This window comes from Balaenoptera borealis (assembly GCF_965194805.1).
Source record: "Balaenoptera borealis genome assembly, chromosome: 12".
Lineage (NCBI taxonomy): Eukaryota > Metazoa > Chordata > Mammalia > Artiodactyla > Balaenopteridae > Balaenoptera > Balaenoptera borealis.
Window position 1 is genome coordinate 64,545,143 of NC_138869.1, and position 26,141 is coordinate 64,571,283.

General features: G+C 39.1%; 1 protein-coding gene and 2 long non-coding RNA genes across 6 annotated transcripts in view; 2 read left to right on the forward strand and 1 right to left on the reverse strand.

The window, feature by feature from the left end:
- Positions 1–26,141, forward strand: part of LOC309608005 — a 702,496-nt gene that overhangs the window by 380,248 nt on the left and 296,107 nt on the right. The gene's annotated exons all lie outside the window — the stretch shown is intronic.
- The window catches only part of LOC309608012, a 336,604-nt gene that overhangs the window by 90,900 nt on the left and 219,563 nt on the right, over positions 1–26,141 (forward strand). The window lies entirely within an intron of this gene.
- PRIM2 (DNA primase subunit 2) overlaps positions 1–26,141 on the reverse strand; it is a 320,025-nt gene that overhangs the window by 49,903 nt on the left and 243,981 nt on the right. For all 4 annotated transcript variants that reach the window (XM_082347208.1, XM_082347210.1, XM_082347211.1 and 1 more), the window contains one exon: positions 15,921–16,003. In XM_082347208.1, coding sequence (XP_082203334.1) covers positions 15,921–16,003 — 83 coding nt within the window. The remainder of the gene's footprint in view (positions 1–15,920; positions 16,004–26,141) is intronic.

The following is a 26,141-nucleotide window of genomic DNA, read 5'->3' on the forward strand; positions in this document are numbered from 1 at the left end:
GCTTTAGGGGAACATAAACAACTAAGTGAACTTGGAACAGGGGAGGGAGAGAAAGAGAAGGCTGAGGAGAGGACGGAGGGAGGGGAAGGCAAGTGAGAATCCTGTCAAGTCTGCTGGGAGGGGCAGACAGAAGTGCGGCCAGACCGCAATCCCACAGTTTACTCGCTCATCACAACTGTGCGGCGGGTATCCTATTTTTTTGCCTAAAAGCTTGCCACTTCAGAATCACTATGTCCTATGATCTTTATGGAAATGATGAAAAAGATTTATCCTTGACTTAATAGTTATTTTCAAAGATCTTACCTATAGAAAGAGATGTAGCCTATTTGCTTGAAAACAGAAACTAAACTAGAAGAAAGAAACTAAACTTACCACCTGTCACTCAAATGAGGTTTTTCCAACGACTGGAAGATTGAGAAATAAATAAATATATATGTTTACATATAAATATAGGTTTATATACATATATATTTATGTATATATATATATACAAAACGTACAATTACACATCCAAACAGCTCAACAAACTCCTAGGAGGACAAAACACACAGAAACGCATTATAAAGAAACCACTGAAAGAGACAAAAGAAAACACAGATAGGAGCAAGACAAACCACTCTTCACTTACCAGAAACAGCAATAGTATCAGCGGCCTTCTCAGCAGAACCCAAGGAGACCAGAAGGCAGCAGGATAACATACTTTGCTCAAAGAATAAAGCTGTCAACCAAGATTCATATGTCCTTTAAAAATGGAGAAATTAATACATTCCCAGATAAACAAAAGCTGAGGGAGTCTGTTGCTAGTAGACCTGCCCTACAGGAAATATTAGAGGGAGTCCTTCAGGCAGAAATGTAAGGTCACTAGACAGTTCTTGAAAGCCACACAAAAATAAAGGACACTGGTAAAGGTAACTACATCATATATAAAGGCCAGTATTACTGCATTTTTGATATGTAAGTCCTCTTTTTCTTCCAATATGATTTAAAAGGCAAATGCATAAAACAATAACTATAAATCAATGTTAATAGGCACACAATGTATAAAGATGCAATTTGTGACAACAACAACATAAAGGGGGAGGGACAGAGTTAAACAGAAGCGGAGGTTTGTATACTACAGAGGTTAAGCTGGTACTAACTGTCATAAGTTTAAGAGGGTAACTGCAATCCCCAGGGTAACCCAGTAAGAAAATAAATAAAAATACATATAGAGAAAAGGAAATGAAGAGAATTCAAACAGTACACTGCAAAAATATCAATCACAAAAGAAGGCAGTAATAGAAGAACTGAGGGACAAAGGGATGTGACCCACAGAAAACAGCAAAATGACAAAAGTGAATCCTTTCTTATCAGTAATTATTTTAACTGTAAATAGATTAAACTCTCCAATTGCAGAGAATGGAAAAATGGCTGAAATTACATAATCAAACTATGTGCTCTCTACAAGAGACTCACTTTAGATCCAAAGACAAAAATAGGTTGAAAGTGAAAGGATGGAAAAAGATATTCAATGAAAATAGTAACCAAAAGAGAGCTGGGGCCATACTAACAACAGGCAAAACAGATTTTAAGTCAAAAAATGTTACAAGAGACAAAATGACATTATATACTGATAAAAGGGTAAATCTGTCAGGAAGATAGAACAATTATAAACATATACGCACTGAAAAACAGAGACCCAGAATACATGAAGCAAAAATCGAAAGAATTGAAGGTAGTAATAGACAGCTCTACAATAACAGTTGGAAACTCTTTCAAAAATGGGTAGAACAACTAGAAAGACGAGCTACAAGGAAAGAGAACCTGAACAACATTATAACCAACTAGACATAACAGACAATATGGAACACTCCATCCCAAACAGCAAAATACACATTCTTCTCAAGTGTACAGGGAACGTTCTCCAGGATAGATCATATGTTAAGTGACAAAATAAGTCTTAATAAATTTAAAAATGCTGAAATTATAGAAAACATCTTCTCTGACCACAGTGGGATGAAATAAGAAATCAATTACAGAAAGAAAACTGGAAAATTCAAAAATATGTAAAAATGAAACAACACATTCATAAACAACCAATGGGTCAAGGAAAAAAGAAAATTAAAGAAAAGGGAAATTGGGAAATACTTTGAGACACATGAAAACAAAAATACAACACACTGAAACTTATAGAATATAGAGAAAACAGTGCTCGTGGGGAAATTTCTAGCTGTAAACACTACAATAAAAAACAAGAAAAATCTCAAATCAATAACCTAACTTTATACTAGAAAAAAGAAGAGCAAACTAAACACAAAACCAATAGAAAGAAGGAAATAAAGATTAAAGTGGAGATAAAATAGAGACGAGAAATAGAGAAATACAGAAATATAATAGAGAAAATAAAAAAGAAAACAACTTTGTACTTTGAAAGGATCAACAAAATTGACAAAGACTGACTAAGAAAAAAAGACACAAGACACAATGACTAAAATCAGAAAAGTGGGGACATTACTAACGACTTAACTGAAATGAAAGGGACTATAAGGGAAAACTATGAACAACTTCACACCAACAAATTAGCCAGCCTAGATGAACTGGACAAATTCCTAGACATACACAAATTACCAAAACTGACCTAAGAAGACAGAAAATCTGAACAAACCTGTAATAGGCAAAGAGATTGAGTATTTAAAAACTTCCCAACAAAGAAAAGCCCAGGACTAGATGGCAACCAAACATTTAGAGAAGAATTAATACCAATGCTTCTCAAACCCTTCCAAAAAAGGAGTGAGCACTTCCTCTCATTCTATGAGGCCAGTATCACCCTGATAGTAAAGCCAAAGAAAGACATCACACGAAAATTATAGACCAATATCCCTTATGAATACAGGATGCAAAAATTCTCAACAAAATACTAGCAAACCAAATCCAGCAGCACATTGAAAGTATTATAAACCATGACTAAGTGGGATTTATCCCAGTGAAGCCAGGGTGGTTCAACATATGAATATCAATCAATGTATATACGACATTAATAGAAGGAAGGACAAAAGCCACATGATCATTTCAGATGCTGAAAAAGTATCTGAAAATATCCAACACATTTTCATGGTTAACACACACACAGAATAGAAGGAAACTTCCTTAACATAATGAAGGGCATTTATGAAAAACCTATGGCTAACATCATATCCTTGGTGAAAGACAAAAGTCTTCCCCCTGAGATGAAGAACAAGACAAGGATGCCCGCTTTCACCACTGCTATTCAACAATGCACTGGAAGTCCTAATCAGAGCCATTAGGCAAGAAATAAAAAGGCATCCAAATGAAAACGAAAAGGCAAAACCATACCTGTTCACAGATGACATGGTCTTATATACAGAAAAAATCCTAAAGAATCCATTAAAAAAAACTATTAGAACTAATAAATGAACTCAGCAAAGTTGCCAGATACAAGAACAACCCAAAGAAGTCAGTTGTAGTTCTAACACTAGTAGTGAACAATCAGAAAAGGACACTAAGAAAAAGTTCCATTTACAACAGCATTCAAAAGAATAAAATGCCTATAAATTTGGCCCAGGAAGTGAAAGACACATATGCTGAAAACTGCAAAACATTGCTGAAAGGAATTAAAGGCCTAAACAAACATAAAGAAATCCCCTGTTCACAGACTGAAAGATAATATTGAAAAGATATCAATACTACCCAAAGCAATCTACAGATTCAACGCAATCCCTATGTAAGTTCCAATGGCCTTTTCTGCAAAAATGGAAAAGCCAATCCTCAAATTCATATGGAATTGCAAGGGACTCCAAATAGCCAAAACGATATTGAAAAAGAGGAACGTGAAGTTGGAGAATTCAAACCTCTTGATTTCAAAACCTACTACAATGCTAACGCAACCAAAAAAGTGTTATATGGCAAAAAGAGAGACATACTGACCAACACTATAGAATCGAGAGTCCAGAAATAAACCCATATAACTAGGTCCAGTGAAGTTTTGACAAGGGTGTAAGACCATAATCATGGGAAAAATGGTCTTTTCAGTAAATGGTGCTGAGACAGCTGGCCATCCACATGAAAAAGAATGAAGATGGACCCTTGTATATCACACCATCTACAGAAATTGACTCAAAATGGATTGATAACCTAAATATAAGAGTTCAAACTATAAGACTCCTACAATAAAATATAGGTGTCCATTTTCATAACCTTGAATTTAGCAATGGGCTTTTAAATATGACATCAAAACTACAAGTAACAACAACAAGAACAAAACATACTGGATTTCATCAAAATTAAAAACTCGTGTCCATCAAAAGAAACTATCAAAGAAGTGTTAAGACAACCTACAGAATGGGAGAAAAAATTTGCAAACTGTTATAGACTGAATGTTTATATCCCCTCCAAAATATGTATGTTAAAATCCTAACCCCCAATGTGATGGTACAAAGAGGTAGGGCCTTTGGTAGGTGATCAGTGCTCTATAAGAGAGACCCCAGAGAGCTCTCACCCCCTTCTGCCTCATGAGGACACAGTGAGAAGATGACCATCCATGAGCCAGGAGATGGGGCCTCAGTGGGCAGTGAATCTGCCAGCACCTTGATCTTGGACTTCCCAGCTTCCAGAACCATGAAAATAACATCTGTTGTTAGAAGCTACCCAGCCTATGGTAACTTGTTATAGCAGCCAAAATGGACTAAGACAGAAATCAGATATCTGATAAGGGTCTAGTATCCAAAATATATATGGAACTCTTAAACTCAATAACAAAAAGACAACATAACTCAAAATGGGCAAAAGATGTGAACAGACATTTCTCCAAAGAAGACATACAAGCAGCCAACAAGCACATGAAAAATAATGACAGCATTAGTCATCGGAAAAATGTAAGTAAAAACCACAGTGAGGTACCACTTCACACCTATCAGGATGGTGTTATGGGCTGAATTGTGTTCCTTCAAAAAGGGCATGTTAAAGTCCCAATCCCTCCTGCCTCAGAACGGGACCCTATTTGAAGACAGGGTCTTTACAGAGGTAATGAAACTAAAATGAGGTCATTAGGGTCGGCCCAAATCCAATACAACTGGTGTCCTTACAAAAAGAGGAAAGAGGATGCACAGAGGGAAGACGATGTAAAGACACAGGGAGAATGCCACGTAAAAATGAAGGTAGAGATTAGGGTGATGCATGTACAAAGCGAAAGATGCCAGCAAACTGCCAGGAACCAGGAGAGGCCTGGAACAGATCCTCCTTCACAGCCTCAGAAGGAGCAAAACCTGCCAACACCTTGCGTTCAGATTTCTAGCCTCCAGAACTATAGACAATAAGTTTTTTTAAGCCACTCAGTTTGTGGCACTTTGTTACGGCGGTCCTAGAAAACTAACACAGACGACTATAACTGAAACAAAAGGGGGGAGGATTACAAACGTTGGCAAGGGAGCGGAGAACATATAGAAGCCTCACAACACAGCTGGTGGGAATGTAAAATTGTATCGCCTCAGTGGAAAATAGCCTGGCAATTCCTCAATTAGTTAAACACAGAATTACGTTATGACCCAGCAATTCTACTTTTAGGTGTATACACAAAAGAACTGAAAGTAGGCACTCAGACAGATACTTGTATGTGAAATGTTCACAGCGGTACTCTCAGACCATACAGCTGAAAGGGGGAAACAACTTACTGCCCATCAAGGAGTGAATGGATAAACACACAATGGAATACTATTCAGCCATAAAGAGGGATGAGGTACTGACAGATCCTACAACAAGGAGGAACCTCGAAAACACGCTCAGTAAAAGAAGCCGGACACAAAAGGTCACCTGTTGTATGACTCCATTTACATGCAATCCCCAGCATGGACAGATCCATGGAGACAGCTGGCTGCCAGGGCTGAGTGGGCTACTTCCCAGGGACCGGGTTTCACTGGGGTCACGAGCTGTCTGGTGGTGGGTGCACAACACTGTGAATGTACTAAGTGTACTGAATTGTATGCTTTTAAATGGTTAATTTCATATCATGTGAATTTTACCTCAATAAAAAAAAGTTAACTGGGACTTTTGAAACCCTGTTACCAACTATAATTTATACTCTGAGTTATTCTCATCTTTATTTCATATTATTTGCCAGTGTTTAAATAATGTATTAAACATATTCCTAAATGTAGGAACCCCAAATCATTATTCATCTCACAGTAAAGGCTTTCCTTGAAAGAAAGCAAAAAGAATTTCAACTGAATTTACAGTAAGAAAAATAAGACAGGAAAGTGCTGCAGAGGAACAGAGCCCTGTAGCATCAGGGCCACAGGGCGCATGGGTCCCACCTTCTCCAGTGCTGCTTTGAGGTCTGAACTCCTCATCACAGGGATGACAGGATGGCGAGAGCCAAGGGAGGCCTAGTCCACTGTGTAAAGCCCCCATTCCAGCCCTTGGCACAATCGCGCAGAGCAGGCCAGAATATAAAACCAGAAAGGAAGTCCTGTGTCCAGTGACAGACCAAGCACACCGCTCACTTCTACCTAATAAGAGAGAAAAGCTACTGAGGAGTAAAAGCATTCACAGATTACAACAAAAGGTGTTAGCTCTACTATGACACATAGTACAAAGAACTATCACCTTTAAAGTTACTCTGTGGGCAGCAATTATTATTCTTTATTAAACTGTATGAGAATTAAACATATGCCATATGTGATTCAGCACAGTAAAAAGACAACTTTACTAGTAAGAAAGGATACAGCACACTGTTCCAGGGGACAGTGAAAAAACTGCAATCTGAAAATTTCATGTGTGTCTTTTCACAATAAAAAAAAAAAACCTCTTCAGAGAAATAAAAGTAAGATCATTTAGAGATTTTATTCTCAATATTTTGAATGAAGATTCTTAAAATGTCTGTATCTTAAAATATTAGTATTTCATCATAAAATTGCAATTTTTATGCAAAAGGTGAAAGCAAAATGAAAAGTAAAAACCAAAACTCAAGACACCTAAATTAGGCAGGAACTATTGACAGATATGGTTAACTGAACAAACTAGCAAAGCACTGCAAGGATTATTACCTCACTGGAAATTCTTAAAAGAAATTGAGCTTAAAATGCATACCAATATTTTAAGGAGGAAAAAGGGAAGATGCCAACAAAAAAACTGGCCAATATAGCTTGTAGACATATTTATTCATTTGGTCACCAGCTTGGACAGTTAAGAGAGAATTTTCCAGGTTCTCAAATCTCTGAACATTTTACAAGCACAGAGAACAACGGCCTTTGCTCCAATCACTGTTTCAAGGATGCTCCTGTAACCAACAGCCTTACATACAGAACCTTCCACTGAACGGAAATGCAGGCATGAGCACTGTCCAAGAGGAAAGATCCAGAACCCCACACTCAGAGTTTCTCTCCTCTGACAGAACCCACTGCACAGGCCACAGTACCCGGCCTTCCTCACGCTGCTCCGTGGGAACTGGGGCTCTACGAGCTGACACAAGAAAACGCTGATATACTGCTACTGCTACAACCTTCAGGTCTTCTGCCATCATCCGTGAAATTGTGGCAGCTAAGTTCTTAGGTAGCAAGGAGGACAAAATCTCAGATCTTTCACAGCCCTTAACATGGACAGGACACTACGGTAGGTACTGGGAGGACAGAGGGATAAAGGTTAAAACCCTCACATCCAAAGACCTCACATCAGCTCTTACTAATGCTATTACCACCTACCCATTAGGCACACACCACTTAATTTATACTTCATACATAACACGAGACTGTCCTGTTCAACCTCTAAGTGGGTACTGCCTGTGGAAGTGAAAAATAATTTTTTTAGTATACAGTGCAGCTAATTACTAATATCAAAAGCTTCCACACCACATTTCTTCCCTGCTTGGTCTGTTCCCAAGATGCAATTACTTTTCATCATTTCCACTTTGGGCCATATATTTAGATTGTTGCCCATATAATTCTAAATTACATGCTGATATTTTGGGTTCTTTATTTATTAACTTAACCTATTGAATTCCTGCTATGAAAGATGAATAACTGGCTCTTTATGCTACCACTTACCTATTCTTTCTTTCCATTAAAAAATTAAGGTATAATTTTCATGCAGTAAAATATTCCCCCTTTAGTGTATAGTTCTGCAAAATTTGACAAATTCAGTCATGATACCACCTCCACAATCAGACTGAACATTTTCATCACCCAAATGACCCCCCATCCCTTTGTAACTAACACCTCCTCCATTCCCAGCAATCACTGTTTTCTGTATGTATAGATTTGTCTTTTCCAGAATGTCACATAAAAGGAATCATACCATATGACTTCTTTCACCTAGCATGATGCCTGCTGTTGGGTATACCAGTAGTTTGTTCCTTTTTTATTGCTGAGTAATATTTCATTGCATGACTACAGGCAGCCTCAGAGATGCTGTGGGTTCAGTTCCAGACCACTGCAATAAAGCGAGTATCACAATAAAGTGAGCTACAAATTGTTTGGTTTCCCAGTGCTGTTAAGTGTGTAATAGCTACATGCCTAAAAAAAACAATGCACATGTTTTAATTAAAAAATACTTCATTGCAAAAAACACTAACCATCATCAGCCTTCAGCAAGTCTTAATCTTCTTGCTGGGGGAGGGTCTTGCCTCAATGTTGGTGGCTGATGACTGATCAAGGTGGTGGCTGCTGAACGCTGGGGTGGCTGTGGCAGTTTCTAAAAATAAGACAATGAAACCTGCCATGTCAACTGACTCTTCCTCTTGCAAATGACTTCTCTGTAGGACACAATGCTGTGTGAGCATTTTACCCACAGGAGAGCTTCTCTCTAAACTGGAGTCAGTCTTCTCCAACCCTGCTGCTGCGTTTTCAACTAAGATTATAGAATGTTCTAAATCCTTTGTTGTCATTTCAACAATCTTCACCAGGATTATATTTCATCTCAAAAAACCACTTTCTCTGCTGATTCACAAGAAACAACTCCTCATCCATTCAAGTTTTATCATAAGATTGTAGCAATTCAATCACACCTCTGGGCCCCACTTCTAATTCTAGTTCTCTTGCTATACCCACCCTATTTGCAATTACTTCCTCCACTGAAGTCTTGAACCCCTCAGTCATCCATGAGGGTTGGAATCAACATCTTCCAAGCTCCTGTTAATGTTAATATTTTACCTCTTCCCATGAATCATTAACGTTCTTAATGGCATCTAGAATGGTGAATTCTTTTCAGAAGGTTTTCAATTGACTTTGCCCAGATCCTATGCAGCTATAGCCTTACAAAATGTATTTCTTAAATAATAAGACTTGGAAGTTGAAATTATTCCTTGTCCATGGGCTGCAGAGTAGATGTTATGTTAGCAGGCAGGAAAACAGCATAAATTTTATATATCTCCACTGGAACTCTTGAGTGTTCAAGTGCATTGTCAATGAGCAGTAACAATTTGAAAGGTATCTTTTCTTTTCTTTTTTTTTTTTCCTGAGCAGTAGGTCTCAACTGTGGGCTTAAAATATTCAGTAAACCATGCTGTAAACAGATGTTCTGTCATCTAGGCTTTGTTGTTCCATTTACAGAGCACAGGAAGGATAACTTGCTGCAGCTTCTACATCAGCACTTGCTGGTTCACCTTGCACTTCCACGTTATGGGGACGGCTTCTTTCCTTAAACCTTACGAACCAACCTCTGCTAACTTCAAACTTTTCTTCTGCAGTTTCCTCATTTCTCTCAGCCTTCATAGAATTAAAGAGAGTTAGGGCCTTGCTCTGGATTAGGCTTTGGCTTTAGGGAACGTTGTGGCTGGTTTGATCTTCTATCCAGAGACTAAAGCTTTCACCCTATCAGCAATAAGGTTGTTTCACTTTCTTATCATTCATGTGTTCACTGCAGTAGCACTTTTAATTTCCTTTGAGAACTTTTCCTTTGCATTCACAACTTGGCTAACTGGTGCAAGAGGCCTAGCTTTCAGCCTGTCTTGGTTTTTGACATGCCTTCCTCACTAAACTTAATCTTTAGATTTAAAGTGAGAGAGGTTTGACTCTTCCTTTTACTTGAACACTTGGAGGCCATTATGGGGTTCTTAACTGGCCTAATTTCAATATTGTTGTGTCTCAGGGAATAGGGAGGCCAGAGGAGAGGAAGAAAGATGAGGGAACGGCCGGTCAGCGGAGCAGTCAGAACACACACGACATATACCGATTAAGGTTGTCATCTTACAGGGGTGCAGTTCGTGGTGCCTCCCAAAATTACAATAGTAACATCAAAGATCACCGCTCATAGATCACCCATAACAAATATAATAATAATGAAAAAGTTTGAAATATTGCAAGAACTACCAAAATCTGACACAGAGATACGAACTGAGCAAATGCTGTTGGAAAAATGGCACTGACAGACTTGCTTGACGCAGGGTTGCCACAAACCTTCATTTGTTAAGAAAATACAATATCTGTGAAGCACAAAAAAGTGAAGCACAATAAAATGAGGTATAACACAATTTGTTTATCCAACCACATGCTGAAGGACACTGGGTTTTTTCCAGTTTGGGGGAATTAGAATAAAGCCACTATAAACCCTTATGTACAGGTTTCTGTGTGGACTTAAGGCTTTTATTTCAATGGTATAATTATCTAGTAGTGATGTAACTAGCTCAAACAGTATGTGCAAATGTAACTTTATAAGAAATTGCCAGCTGCTTTCACAACAGCTCTACCATGTGGGCCCCCAGCAAGAATGAGACTTCCAGTCACTCTGCATCCTCACCAGCACTTGGTATTGTTAGGTTGTTGTTTTTTTTTAATTAGACCAATTCTAATTGACGTATACTTTTAAAATCGTATTTCCCTAATACCTAATGCTGAACATTTTTTTCATGTGTTTATTATTCAAATATTTGGTGAAATGTCTGTTCAAACTTTTTACTCACTTAAAAAACTGTTTTCTGATTATTGAGCTTTGAGAGGACTTTATATCTTTATAATTCTGGATACAAGTACTTTATGAAATACACGATTTGCAAATATTTTTCTTCCAGTCTATGGCTATTTTATTATTCTCTTAACAGTGTTTCTGCAGACCAAAGTTTTAATTTTGATAAAGTCTAATTTATCAACATTTTCTTTCACTGAACATACCGAATCCAAGGTAATTTAGATTTTCTTGTTTTCTCCTGGAAGGTTTACATTTTGCATTTAGATCTATGACCCACTTCAAATTAATTGTTTTAAAGGTATGAGGTATGTGTCTAGGTTTTGTTTTTTTTTTTTTTTTGACATATGGACTTTCAGTTTTTCTAGAACTACTTGTTGGAAAATATTCTTTTCCTATTGAATTGCTCTGGCACCTTTATTTAAAAATCCAGTGCCCATATATATGTGGGTCTGTTTCTGGACTTTTTATAACTGTCCAGTTGATCTCTATGTTTATCATTTCCCTAGAACCACACTGTCTTGATTACAGTAGCCCTACAGTAAGTCTGAAATCAGGTAGTGTGTACCTCTAACTCTGTTCTTTGACTGTTTTCATCAATGTCTCAGCATAAAGATCTTGCACATATTCTGTACATAAAACATATAAAAAACATTTGTCTTTTTGGTACTATTGCATATGATAATTTAAAAAATTTTAAATTTCCAGTTGTTCTTTGGAAGAAATATAATTGATTTTTGTATACTGACTTAGTACCCTGCAATCTATTAGTTATAATAGCATTTTGGTAGGTTCTTTGACATTTTTTTTCATAGATAATCACATTGTCTGAGATTAGAGGAAGGTTTTCTTTCTCCCCTTCTAATCTGCCTTCTATTTCTTTTTCTTCCCTTATTGTACTGGTTACAGTCATAGAACGTACTTTGTCTGATTTCAATTCATTTAAATTTTGTAATGGATTTTTTAAGACCCAGAATGTGACCTATGTGGGTGAGTGTGTATTCACCTGCTGTGGGGCAGTATGTTTATAGCTGAAGTCTTCTACATCCCTACTCGTTCTCTGTCTGCTTATTCTAGTAATTACTGAAAGAGGAGTGCTCAAGTCTCCAAATGTAACTGTGGATTTGTCTGGTTCTCTACTCAGTTCTCTTTGTTCTTACTACGTGTGTGTTTAAGCTATGTTGTTGGGGTATGAACACTTAGGATTCTGATGTCTTGCTGGTGACCTGACCTCCATATTTTTCTCTTTTGGGGGAGGGCTGAGGAATAAATGCAGGACTGCCCATCATCTTTGGTTTTATTGTTGTTCAGTTCCGGTCTTCCTAAGCTGGATACCAAGCTCATTCAAAAAGGATGATGAAATGTGATCCTATAAATATGCTTCTTTAAAAAGTAGGTGATGCCAATTAAGTCACAATTATCTCTCTTCTGATCATCAAAATTCTGATTATTAAGATCTAAGTATTTCTTAATGTTGAAGGTATCTTTTTCAAGTAGTTTTTCTCTGAAATAAAAGTAGCTCCATTGAGTTTTACCTTAAATGCATTTAAATGATATTTTTCTTGACTTTCTTTCAGTATTTTAATATGCACTTGGAGTTTTTAAGGTCTAATTTGCACTTATGTCAGCCTGCAACTACGTACTCATCAAGATGTTTTACATGGATTTTTCATTCATCAACTTTCTTCCCTTTAGAACACAGCTCCCGAGCTGGCTTCACTCTATTGAAAAGCCACTCAATAAAGACACTAAATGAAAGCAAAATATTATTTACAGCTTGCCCACATGCACTCTGCATCTGTGTTCATCTCAGACAAATAGTTACAATGCAGGTCCAAAGGGTGACGTGGAAATTACTATCACACCAACTAAGTAAGGAATCTACTTGTGGATTGAGCATAAATGGAGGAGTACAATGGAGTCAAAGGTAAGAATGTACATACATAGTCACTACTGTTAAATAAAATCATTACTCTTCTTGATAAACATGATAATAGCCTATATTTTTTAGAAAGTGATTCTTCATGAAGTGCCCATCAACAGATGAACGGACAAAGAAGATGTGGTACATATATACAATGGAATATTATTCAGCCATAAAAAAGAATGAAATATTGCCATTTGGGACAACATGGATGGACCAAGACAAAATTATACTTAGTGAAGCAAGTCATACAGAGAAAGATGAATACTATATGACTTCACCTGTATGTGGAATCTAAAAAAACAAAACAAATGAACGAACATAACCAAACACAAACAGAGTCATAGATACACAGAACAAACAGGTGGTTACCAGAGGGGAGCGGGTTGAGGGGAGGAGAGACACAGATGAGGGAGATTAAGAGGTACAAACTTTAAGTTATAAAATAAATGAGTCACAGGGATGATACGTACAGTGTGGGGAATATAGTCAATAACTATGTAATATCTTTGTGTGGTGACAGATGGTAACTAGAGTTATCATCGTGATTATTTGAAAGATAAAGAAATATCGAACCACTATGTTGTGTATCGGGAACTAACATGGCATTGTAAGTCAATTATACTTCAAAAAGCAACCAACCAACAAACAAACTCACAGAAAAAAGGGTCAGACTTGTGGTTTTCAGAAGTGGGGTTGTGGGAGGGGGAACTGGATGAAGGCAGTCAATCAAAAGGTAGAAACTCCCAGTTATAAGATAAATAATTACTGAGGATATAATGTAGAACATGATAAACATAATTAACACTGCTGTGCGTTACATGTGAAAATAAAGAGTTTTCATTATGAGGAAAAAATATACTTTTTTCTGTTCCTTTACTTTTGTATCTATATGAGATGATGGATGTTTGCTAATCTTATTGTGGTCATCACTTCATGATGTATGTAAGTCAGAGCACTGTGCTGCACACCTTATACAGTGCTGTATGTCAATCTTGTCTCAAGAAAACTGGAGAAAAAGAAAAGGAGCAAAGGCGTGTACACTGTGGTCATGGTGTAATGGACACATAAGCTAATTCTGCTCGGTTAGAGAGGGATCATCTTTGCCTCTATCTTTATCAAGCCCACCCTCTCTGATGGGTTCTTTTCTCCTCTTCCTACAAACAGGCTCAGGTCTCCTCTGGCCCCAAACACGCAAACAAACCACCCACGAGGCTTACGCTGATAGCGCCAACACCCCTTTCACTAGCACCTTCTGTGAAACATGCTCACTGTCTGCAGGTCCAAGCCACTGTCTCATTCATTCGTCTTTAAGTGACTGTGATCTTGCTCTGGTTTCCCCCAGGACACTGACGCCTCTCACCAAATCCAGTCACCTCTCAGTCCTAATCCCACCCAGTCCCTCAGCTACGTAGGACCCTGTGGGCCATACCTCCTCTCACACTCCTCTCCCGACTTTTGTACACTGCACTTCCCTAAAGTACTCCCTCCCTCTCCCCCCATTTCTGCTCTGTCCTTCTACTGTCTGACAAAGGGAAGCATCAGCCAAGATTCCGTTCTGAGTCCTGGCTTTTGACTCCCTACCCCCCCTTCTCCATTATTTGTTCTCCTCTCCCACAGAAAACTCACGATAATCAGCTCTAAAGTAAACTGGGGTTGAGAAAAAAAAGTGGAGTCAGAAGGCCTGGCTTCCATTTCTGTTTCCACTGACTTAGCTGCTGTGCACCCAAGGGCATGTAACACCCCACAACTCCACAAAAGTGAAGAGATCTCTTCTAATGTCCCTTCCAATCCCACAGTTCTACAATTCTAACCCTAAAGAACATCAGATTTCCAGCTGGAACTTCTCTAATGCACTGACAAATCCACATTCTGTCTGCCATTTAACTGTCCCAGCTCCAAACCTAATCTCTCAAACGAACAACTTCTTTTAGGTTGCCTATTAATGTTGATGTACTGGTGCCACCAATACCATAAGCTTGAAATGCTAGTAATCCTATACACTTACTGTCTTTTATTCACACTTTCTCTCTTTTTAACCACCCCCCATACACTCAAGGCCCAATTCACAGAGCGTCTCTTCCAGGAAGTGATCCTCAGCCTCCCAATCTGGTAGCCATCCCCCATCTTCAGAAGAGCCGAGATACTCTATGTGTGCCTCTCTCATTACACTCGGCACATGTTTCCCTCCAGATTCTGGTTATGAAGGAGCAGGGTTTATATCTGAATCTTCTTAGCATTTGCAAAGAGCACCTTGAGCACTGCCTTCCCCAGAGGACGGAAAAACCGTAAGATTTGAACTGAATTGAATAAACTCAATATGTACTCTGGATGCAGTAGAAGCAGTAGAGTTTTCTAGAATAATTTTTTTTTCAAGAAAAAAAAATTGACATATAATGATTTAGATGTTCTGGCTCTAAAATAGATATTGTTCTTTTTCAGCTAAGGAAGCAGAAGCTCCTCTTGAACTCCTTCAAAATCCAAGCCAACTTACAAAGCACACTAGAGACAGTATCTCTGTGAGGTCACAAGTTTTTTAAAAGCATGTTTATTAAACGATATACTCTTAAATATTTGGTTTTACATTTGAGCATTTCTTTTTTTATCTAAGTGGTTTACGAGGCAAAGTAGTTTGATAAACTGTTCGACCTGATGAATTATCCTCGTAAGTGTGGATCTGACGTAGTAAATGAGAACGCCCAGCCAGTCCATACTGCGTTATCTTCTCCTTCAACTTCCCTGCAGCACAAAGTCTCCAAAATGAAATGATATCATCGATTTTCAGCCTCATTAATAAGCTTCAATGCATTCCTCTAAAAACTTATTTTTTAAAATGCCCCCATTGAGACAGTAAAACAAAATGAGAGAAAAAAAAAGGTTTTCAGTTTCTGTTATTACATAAAAATGCAGCCTAGCAGACAGAAGAACTAGAATTTCCAAGGAGTCTAAAGCAGAAAAGCCAAAGCTTTAGCTTAATTCACCTAGAAGACAGGATGTTTGGCATGAGGCCCAGCAGGTAGTACACCGTGTCGCTGCAAGAACATGACATGAAACTGAAGGGCCTGTCCACTGTCTCATTACTGAGGCTGCAGGGCAGGGTCCGACCTACCTGGTTGATCCCTGAGGGAGGGATCTTGTACGCCTGCAGCTTCTGTCTCAGCAGCTCGGGATCGCTGTGCCGGAAGGGGCACCCTGACAACGACAAGCAGCACAGCAGCAAGGTTATTCACCCGGACATAATACAACACCACACTCAAAAGACTGTCTGAGCGTCCCTTAATTGTCTAACAGCTTATTAATAAAAAAGTTAATTGCCCATGGGTGCAACTGCTTTCCTCTCTTTATCTAAATGACGACTGAGCTGCTCGGTTATCAGGGCACTACAGCCTCAAGAGTTACATAAAACATTCCAGCATTCTCAGGCAAGGCTGCCCACTCACTAGGAGGAGGAAGCACTTTTAATTATGCTACTAGCTAACAAGCACCCAACATGGGTTAGCCAACATTATTACTCTAAAAAAAGTCATATGATGAAATGGCAAAGGGTCCCAATGAGAAAGAAATGAGGCTTAGTTAAGCCCAGAATTATTAAAGGACACCAAAAAGAGACAGATTAATTGAACTGTCCAAATTGCATTTGAAATAATGGCTATACCTGTCATGAAAAGGGTCAGAAAGGGCAAAGCCAAGAAGAAACTGAAGACTGACAAAAAACCAAAGATCACAAAAAAGTCTTTGAAAGCTATGCAAACAAGAAGAAGAAAACAGAAGAAACACGGGGCTCGAGGAGAAGATGGCAGAAGAGTAAGAAGTGGAGATCACCTTCCTCCCCACAGATACATCAGAAATACATCTACACGTGGAACTGCTTCTATAGAACACCCACTGAACGCAGGCAGAAGACCTCAGACCTCCCAAAAGGCAAGAAACTCCCCACGTACCTGGGTAGGGCAAAAGAAAAAAGAAAAAAAAGAGACAAAAGAATAGGGATGGGACCTGCACCAGTGGGAGGGAGCTGTGAAGGAGGAAAGTTTTCCACACACTAGGAAGCCCCTTCGCAGGTGGAGACTGTGGGTGGCGGAGGGGAGAGCTTCGGAGCCACGGAGGAGAGTGCAGCAACAGGGGTGCGGAGGGCAAAGCGGAGAGATTCCTGCACAGAGGATCGGTGCCGACCAGCACTCACCAGCCCGAGAGGCTTGTCTGCTCACCCGCTGGGATAGGCGGGGGCTGGGAGCTGAGGTTCGGGCTTCTGTTGGATCCCAGGGAGAGGACTGGGGTTGGCTGCGTGCACACAGCCTGAAGGGGTTAGTGCACCACAGCTAGCAGGGAGGGAGTCCTGGAAAAGGTCTGGACCTGCCGAAGAGGCAAGAGACTTTTTCTTCCCTCTTTGTTTCCTGGTGCGCGAGGAGAGGGGATTCAGAGCGCTGCTTAAAGGAGCTCCAGAGACGGGCGCGAGCCGCGGCTATCAGCGCAGACCCCAGAGACGGGCATGAAACGCTAAGACTGCTGCTGCCGCCACCAAGAAGCCTGTGTGCGACCACAGGTCACTATCCACAATGCCCCTCCCGGGAGCCTGTGCAGCCCGCCACGGCCAGGCTCCCGTGATCCAGGGACAACTTCCCCGGGAGAACGCACGGCGCTCCTCAGGCTGGTGCAACGTCACGCCGGCCTCTGAGGCCGCAGGCTAGCCCTGCATTCCGTACCCCTCCCTCCCCACCGCCTAGTGAGCCAGAGCCCCCGAAGCAGCTGCTCCTTTAACCCCGTCCTGTCTGAGCCAAGAACAGACACCCTCAGGCGACCTACACGCAGTGGCGGGGCCAAATCCAAAGCTGAACCTGGGAGCTGTGCAAACAAAGAAGAGAAAGGGAAATCTCTCCCAGCAGCCTCAGAAGCAGCGGATTAAAGCTCCACAGTCAACTTGATGTACCCTGCATCTGTGGAATACCTGAATAGACAACAAATCATCCCAAATTGAGGATGTGGACTCTGGGAGCAAGATATATTATTTTTTTCCCTTTTCCTCTTTTTGTGAGTGTGTATGTGTATGCTTCTGTGTGAGAGTTTGTCTGTATAGCTTTGCTTTAACTATTTGTCCTAGGGTTCTGTCCGTCCGTTCGTTTTATCTTTTTTTTTTTTTACTTTAAAAAATATTTTTTCATAATAATATTTTATTTTTTTATTTTAATAACTATTTTATTTTATCTTACTTTATTTGATTTTATTTTATTTTATCCTCTTTCTTTCTTTCTTTCTTTCTATTTTTTCTCCCTTTTATTCTGAGCTGTGTGGATGAAAGGATCTTGGTGCTCCAGCCAGGAGTCAGTGCTGTGCCTCTGAGGTGGGAGGGCCAACTTCAGGACACTGGTCCACAAGAGACCTCCCAGCTCCATGTAATATCAAACAGGGAAAATCTCCGAGAGATCTCCATCTCAACACCAAGTCCCAGCTTCACTCAACGACCAGCAACCTACAGTGCTGGACACCCTATGCCAGACAAATAGCAAGAAAGGAACATAGCCCCATCCATTAGCAGAGAGGCTGCCTAAAATCATAATAAGGCCACAGACACCCCAAAACACACCACCAGACGTGGACCTGCCCACCAGAAAGACAAGATCCAGAATCATCCACCAGAACACAGGCACTAGTCCCCTCCACCAGGAAACCTACACAACCCACCAAACCAACCCTTAGCCACTGGGGACAGACACCAAAAACAACGGGAACTATGAACCTGCAGTCTGCGAAAAGGAGACTCCAAACACAGTAAGATAAGCAAAATGAGAAGACAGAAAAACACACAGCAGATGAAGGAGCAAGGGAAAAATTCACCAAACATAAAAAATGAAGAGGAAATAGGCAGTCTACCTGAAAAAGAATTCAGAATGATAGTAAAGATGATCCAAAATCTTGGAAATAGAATAGAGAAAACGCAAGAAACATTTAACAAGGACCTAGAAGAACTAAAGAGGAAACAAGCAATGATGAACAACACAATAAATGAAATTAAAAATACTCTAGAAGGGATCAATAGCAGAATAACTGAGGCAGAAGAACGGATAAGTGACCTGGAAGATAAAATAGTGACAATAACTACTGCAGAGCAGAATTAAAAAAAAAAGAATAAAAAGAACTGAGGACAATCTCAGGGACCTCTGGCACAACAATAAACGCACCAACATTCGAATTATAGGGGTCCCAGAAGAAGAAGAGAAAAACAAAGGGACTGAGAAAATATTTGAAGAGATTATAGTTGAAAACTTCCCTAACATGGGAAAGAAAATAGTTAATCAAGTCCAGGAAGCACAGAGAGTCCAATACAGGAAAAAATCCAAGGAGAAACACGCCAAGACACATGTTAATCAAACTATCAAAAATTAAATACAAAGAACAAATATGAAAAGCAGCAAGGGAAAAACAACAAATAACACACAATTCCCACAATTCCTTATGGGAATCCCCATAAGGTTAACAGCTGTTCTTTCAGCAGAAACTCTGCAAGCCAGAAGGGAGTGGCAGGACATATTTAAAGTGATGAAGGAGAAAAACCTATAACCAAGATTACTCTACCCGTCAAGGATCTCATTCAGATTTGATGGAGAAATTAAAACCTTTACAGACAAGCAAAAGCTGAGAGAGTTCAGCACCACCAAACCAGCTTTACAACAAATACGAAAGGAACTTCTCTAGGCAAGAAACACAAGAGAAGGAAAAGACCTACAATAACAAACCCAAAAAAATTAAGAAAATGGGAATAGGAACAAACCTATCGATAATTACCTTAAATGTAAATGGATTAAATGCTCCCACCAAAAGACATAGACCGGCTGAATGGATACAAAAACAAGACCCATATATATGCTGTCTACAAGAGACCCACTTCAGACCTAGGGACACATACAGACTGAAAGTGAGAGGATGGAAAAAGATATTCCATGCAAATGGAAATCAAAAGAAAGCTGGAGTAGCAATTCTCATATCAGACAAAATAGACTTTAAAATAAAGACTATTACAAGAGACAAAGAAGGACACTATATAATGATCAAGGGATCGATCCAAGAGGAAGGTATAACAATTGTAAATATTTATGCACCCAACACAGGAGCACCTCAATACATAAGGCAAATACAAACAGCCATAAAAGGGGAAATCAACAGTAACACAATCATAGTAGGGGACTTTAACACCCCACTTTCACCAATGGACAGATCATCCAAAATGAAAATAAATAAGGAAACACAAGCTTTAAATGATACATTTAACAAGATGGACTTAATGGATATTTATAGGACATTCCACCCAAAAACAACAGAATACACATTTTTCTCAAGTGCTCATGGAACATTCTCCAGGATAGATCATATCCTGGGTCACAAATCAAGCCTTCGTAAATTTAAGAAAATTGAAATCGTATCAAGTATATTTTCCGACCACAACGCTATGAGACTAGATATCAAGTACAGGAAAAGATCTCTAAAAAATACAAACACATGGAGGCTACACAATACACTACTTAACAACAAGGTGATCACTGAAGAAATCAAAGCGGAAATCAAAAAATACCTAGAAACAAATGACAATGGAGACACGACCCCAAACCTATGGGATGCAGCAAAAGCAGTGCTAAGAGGGAAGTTTATAGCAATAGAAGCCTACATCAAGAAACAGAAAACATCTCGAATAAACAACCTAACCTAGCACCTAAAGCAAATACAGAAAGAAGAACAAAAAAACCCCAAAGCTAGCAGAAGGAAAGAAATCATAAAGATCAGGTCAGAAATAAATGAAAAAGAAATGAAGGAGACAATAGCAAAGATCAATAAAACTAAAAGCTGGTTCTTTGAGAAGATAAACAAAATTGATAAACCATTAGCCAGACTCATCAAGAGAAAAAGGGAGAAGACTCAAATCAATAGAATTAGAAATGAAGAAGGAGAAGTAACCACTGACACTGCAGAAATACAAACGATCATGAGATTACTACAAGCAACTCTATGCCAATAAAATGGACAACCTGGAAGAAATGGACAGATTCTTAGAAATGCACAACCTGCCGAGACTGAACCAGGAAGAAATAGAAAATATGAACAGACCAATCACAAGCACTGAAATTGAAACTGTGATTAAAAACCTTCCAACAAACAAAAGCCCAGGACCAGATGGCTTCACAGGCGAATTCTACCAAACATTTAGAGAAGAGCTAACACCTATCCTTCTCAAACTCTTCCAAAATATTGCAGAGGGAGGAACACTCCCAAACTCATTCTAAGAGGCCACCATCACCGTGATACCAAAACCAGACAAAGATGTCACAAAGAAAGAAAACTACAGGCCAATATCACTGATGAACATAGATGCAAAAATCCTCAACAAAATACTAGCAAACAGAATCCAACAGCACATTAATAGGATCATACACCACGATCAAGTGGGGTTTATTCCAGGAATGCAAGGATTCTTCAATATACGCAAATCAATCAACGTGATACATCATATTAACAAATTGAAGGAGAAAAACCATATGATCATCTCAATAGATGCAGAGAAAGCTTTTGACAAAATTCAACACCCATTTATGATAAAAGCCCCGCAGAAAGTAGGCATAGAGGGAACTTACCTCAACATAATAAAGGCCATATATGACAAACCCACAGCCAACATTGTCCTCAATGGTGAAAAACTGAAACCATTTCCACTAAGATCAGGAACAAGACAAGGTTGCCCACTCTCACCACTATTATTCAACATAGTTTTGGAAGTGTTAGCCACAGCAACCAGAGAAGAAAAAGAAAGAAAAGGAATCCAAATCAGAAAAGAAGTAAAGCTGTCACTGTTTGCAGATGACATGATACTATACATAGAGAATCCTAAAGATGCTACCAGAAAACTACTAGAGCTAATCAATGAATTTGGGAAAGTAGCAGGATACAAAATTAATGCACAGAAATCTCTTGCATTCCTATACACTAATGATGAAAAATCTGAAAGTGAAATTAAGGAAACACTCCCGTTTACTATTGCAACAAAAAGAATAAAACATCTAGGAATAAACCTACCTAAGGAGACAAAAGACCTGTATGCAGAAAATTATAAGACACTGATGAAAGAAATTAAAGATGTTATGAATAGATGGAGAGATATACCATGTTCTTGGATTGGAAGAATCAACATTGTGAAAATGACACTACTACCCAAAGCAATCTACAGATTCAATGCAAGCCCTATCAAACTACCACTGGCATTTTTCACAGAACTAGAACAAAAAATTTCACAATTTGTATGGAAACACAAAAGACCCCGAATAGCCAGAGCAATCTTGAGAACGAAAAATGGAGCTGGAGGAATCAGGCTCCCTGACTTCAGACTATATTACAAAGCTACAGTAATCAAGACAGTTTGGTACTGGCACAAAAACAGAAACATAGATCAATGGAACAGGATAGAAAGCCCAGAGATAAACCCACACACATATGGTCACCTTATCTTTGATAAAGGAGGCAAGCATATACAGTGGAGAAAAGACAGCCTCTTCAATAAGTGGTGTTGGGAAAACTGGACTGGTACATGTAAAAGTATGAAATTAGAACACTCCCTGACACCATACACAAAAATAAACTCAAAATGGATTAAAGACCTAAATGTAAGGCCAGACACTATCAAACTCTTAGAGGAAAACATAGGCAGAACACTCTATGACATAAATCACAGCAAAATCCTTTTTGACCCACCTCCTAGAGAATTGGAAATAAAAACAAAAATAAACAAAAAGGACCTAATGAAACTTAAAAGCTTTTGCACAGCAAAGGAAACCATAAACAAGACCAAAAGACAACCCTCAGAATGGGAGAAAATATTTGCAAATGAAGCAACTGACAAAGGATTAATCTCCAAGATTTACAAGCAGCTCATGCAGCTCAATAACAAAAAAACAAACAACCCAATCCAAAAATGGGCAGAAGACCTAAATAGACATTTCTCCAAAGAAGATATACAGATTGCCAACAGACACATGAAAGAATGCTCAACATCATTAATCAATAGAGAAATGCAAATCAAAACTACAATGAGATATCATCTCACACCGGTCAGAATGGCCATCATCAAAAAATCTAGAAACAATAATGCTGGAGAGGATGTGGAGAAAAGGGAACACTCTTGCACTGTTGGTGGGAATGTAAATTGATATAGCCACTATGGAGAACAGTATGGAGTTTCCTTAAAAAACTGAAAATAGAACTACCATATGACCCAGCAATCCCACTACTGGGCATATACCCTAAGAAAACCATAATTCAAAAAGAGTCATGTACCAAAATGTTCACTGCAGCTCTATTTACAATAGCCAGGACATGGAAGCAACCTAAGTGTCCATCATCGGATGAATGGATAAAGAAGATGTGGCACATATATACAATGGAATATTACTCAGCCATAAAAAGAAATGAAATGGAGGTATTTGTAGTGAGGTGGATGGAGTTAGAGTCTGTCATACAGAGTGAAGTAAGTCAGAAAGAGAAAAACAAATACCGTATGCTAACACATATATATGGAATCTAAGAAAAAAAAAAAAAAAGGTCATGAAGAACCTAGGGGTAAGACGGGAATAAAGACAGAGACCTACTAGAGAATGGACTTGAGGATATGGGGAGGGAGAAGGGTAAGCTGTGACAAAGTGAGAGAGTGGCATGGACATATATACACTACCAAACGTAAAATAGATAGCTAGTGGGAAGCAGCTGCATAGCACAGGGAGATCAGCTCAGTGGTTTGTGACCACCTAGAGGGGTGGGATAGGGAGGGTGGGAGGGAGGGAGATGCAAGAGGGAAGAGTTATGGGAACATATGTATATGTATAACTGACTCATTTTGTTATAAAGCAGAAACTAATACACCATTGTAAAGCAATTATACTCCAATAAAGATGTTTAAAAAAAAAAAAAACAGAAGAAACAAACCACCTCAGAAGCAGGGAAGCTGGTGTTATTTTGACAAATGACAGAAAGAAAACAGAACTTGACAACTCCTACTTTGTTTCTATCTTCCACATCAAAGGGAACAATCTTCCAAACTGGAAAGGGCTAGACTCACAAGGTAACTGAAGATGAAGTGAATGTAGACACAACTAATGCTGATTCCAGCCAAGTGTTGAACAGAACTTCCCAGCACACATTTGTGGAAGGGATGGATAAACAGTGTGGAATATAGTTCTACCTACATCAACTCATGACTGGCTGAACAACCCAATTCCAGGCAGTGCTGGTTAATGAAATAGGTCAACCTAGGGACTACAGAGGTTTGCAAACTACACAAATCTAAAAGGATAGAGACTTCTGGTTTGCATTCTGGCACAGAAAGAGCTTAGAAGTTGTCACTCCATCCTAAAAGTAAAAAGCTGAACAGACTGAAAAATCAACAACTCCTCTCAGATCTGTCAAAGAAATGAGGTCACAGGGCAAACCACTGTCCCCAAAATTGGAGGGAGAGGCAGACACAGAGAATCACAACAAACCAGAGCAGAAATCTCTGTAGGAACCAGCACTGGGGTAGGAAAACCTAACCTGTAACTGACAAATTTCTGGAGTCTCTGTGTGGACAAGTCTGAAAGTTAGAAGGTCCGGGGAGACCAGTCAGAGGAGGGCCACACTTTGAGGCTGAACTTCAGGGGCTCTACCAGGTGCTCACAGCAAGTAACAGAGAAATCCCCTCATGCTCCAGCACGGGGGTAAGCACAGGTACCATTTTAAATACTCTGGAGCACTCTGCTCTTCTTAGCAAGGCCAGGAGAAACTATTTTACCAGAGCCGGACCTACCTGGGGCAAGAGAAATGCCCAGCTCCAGCCTCCTCTGGCCATCCTGTCCCCCCAAAGGGAGGAAGCTGAGAATCACTGTTGAAGTTCACAGCCCACAGCCACAGGCTCACTGAACACTGAGACCCAATTACCCAATCCAACACTATAGGCACCCCCCCTGCTCACCACCGCATCACTACAGGCCTACGTACTGGAGTTCCTCACGTCTACCTTTCAACAAAAAATAACAGTGTGAAGAGACTGAAAACGTGTCAGAATTAGAGCCAGATAAGGCAGGGATACTGGAGTTATCAGACTGGGAATCTAAATTAACTATGATTAATATGCTGAGGGCTCTACTGGAAAAAGTAGACAACATGCAAGAACAGATGTGTAATGTAAGCAGACAGATGGAAATTCTAAGGAAGAATCAAAAAGAGATGCAAACACTGTAAGACAAATGAAGAATGCCTTTGATGGGCTTATTAGCAGACACGGCTGAGGAAAAGATCTCTGTGCTTGAGGATATGTCAATAGAAACTTCAAACCCAAAAAAACAAAAGGAAAAACAACAAGAACAGAATAGCCAAGAACCGTGAACAACTATGAAAGGTGTAACATATGAGAATGGGAATACCAGAAGGAGGAGAGAGAGAGAAAGAAACAGAAGCAATAATGACAGAGAATTTCCCCCAAATTAATGTCAGACACCAAACCACAGACCCAGGAAGCTCAGAGAACACCAAGCAGGATAAATGCCAAAAAAAGGCAGCTAGGCATAATATATTCATACTTCAGAAAATCAATAACAAAGAAAAATCTTGAAAGAAGCCAAAGGGGAAACACCTTACCTACAGAGAAGCAAAGAAAATAATTATATCTAACCTATCCTCAGAAATTGTGCAAGAAGAGAGTGGAGTGAAACAGTTAAACTGTTGAGAGAAAAAATCCCTCAAACCCAGAATTCTGTACCCTGCAAAATTCTCCTTCAAAAGAGGAGAAATAAGGATTTTCTCTGACAAACAAAAATTCAGGTAATCTGTTGCCAGACCTGCAGGGCAAGAAACATTAAAAGAAGTTCTTCAAAGAGAAATAAAATGATACAAACCAGAAATTCAGATCTACCCAAAGAAAATTTGAACATCAGAGAATGATAAGGAAAGGTAATATAAAAACTTTTATTTTCCTTATTCATAACTAATCTGACAGATAACAGTTTGTTCAAAGTAATGGGAACAGTGTATTCTGTTATGCATGTTTATGTACACACACACTGTGTGTGGTTATATAGTCTTAAGTATAAATGAAATGAATGACAGAATGATACAAGGGAAGTAGAAATATTCGTTATTATAAGGTACTTGCATTACTTATGTGTGATGTGGTGATTTGAAAAGAGAGTTGGATTAGTTGTACATATATAGTGAAAACTCTTTAAAAAATAAAACTAATTTAAAAAGTAACAAAAGAAATACAATAGATATGCTAAGAAGAGAAAAAAATGGAATCATATAAAATGCTCAGTTAAAACCACAAAAG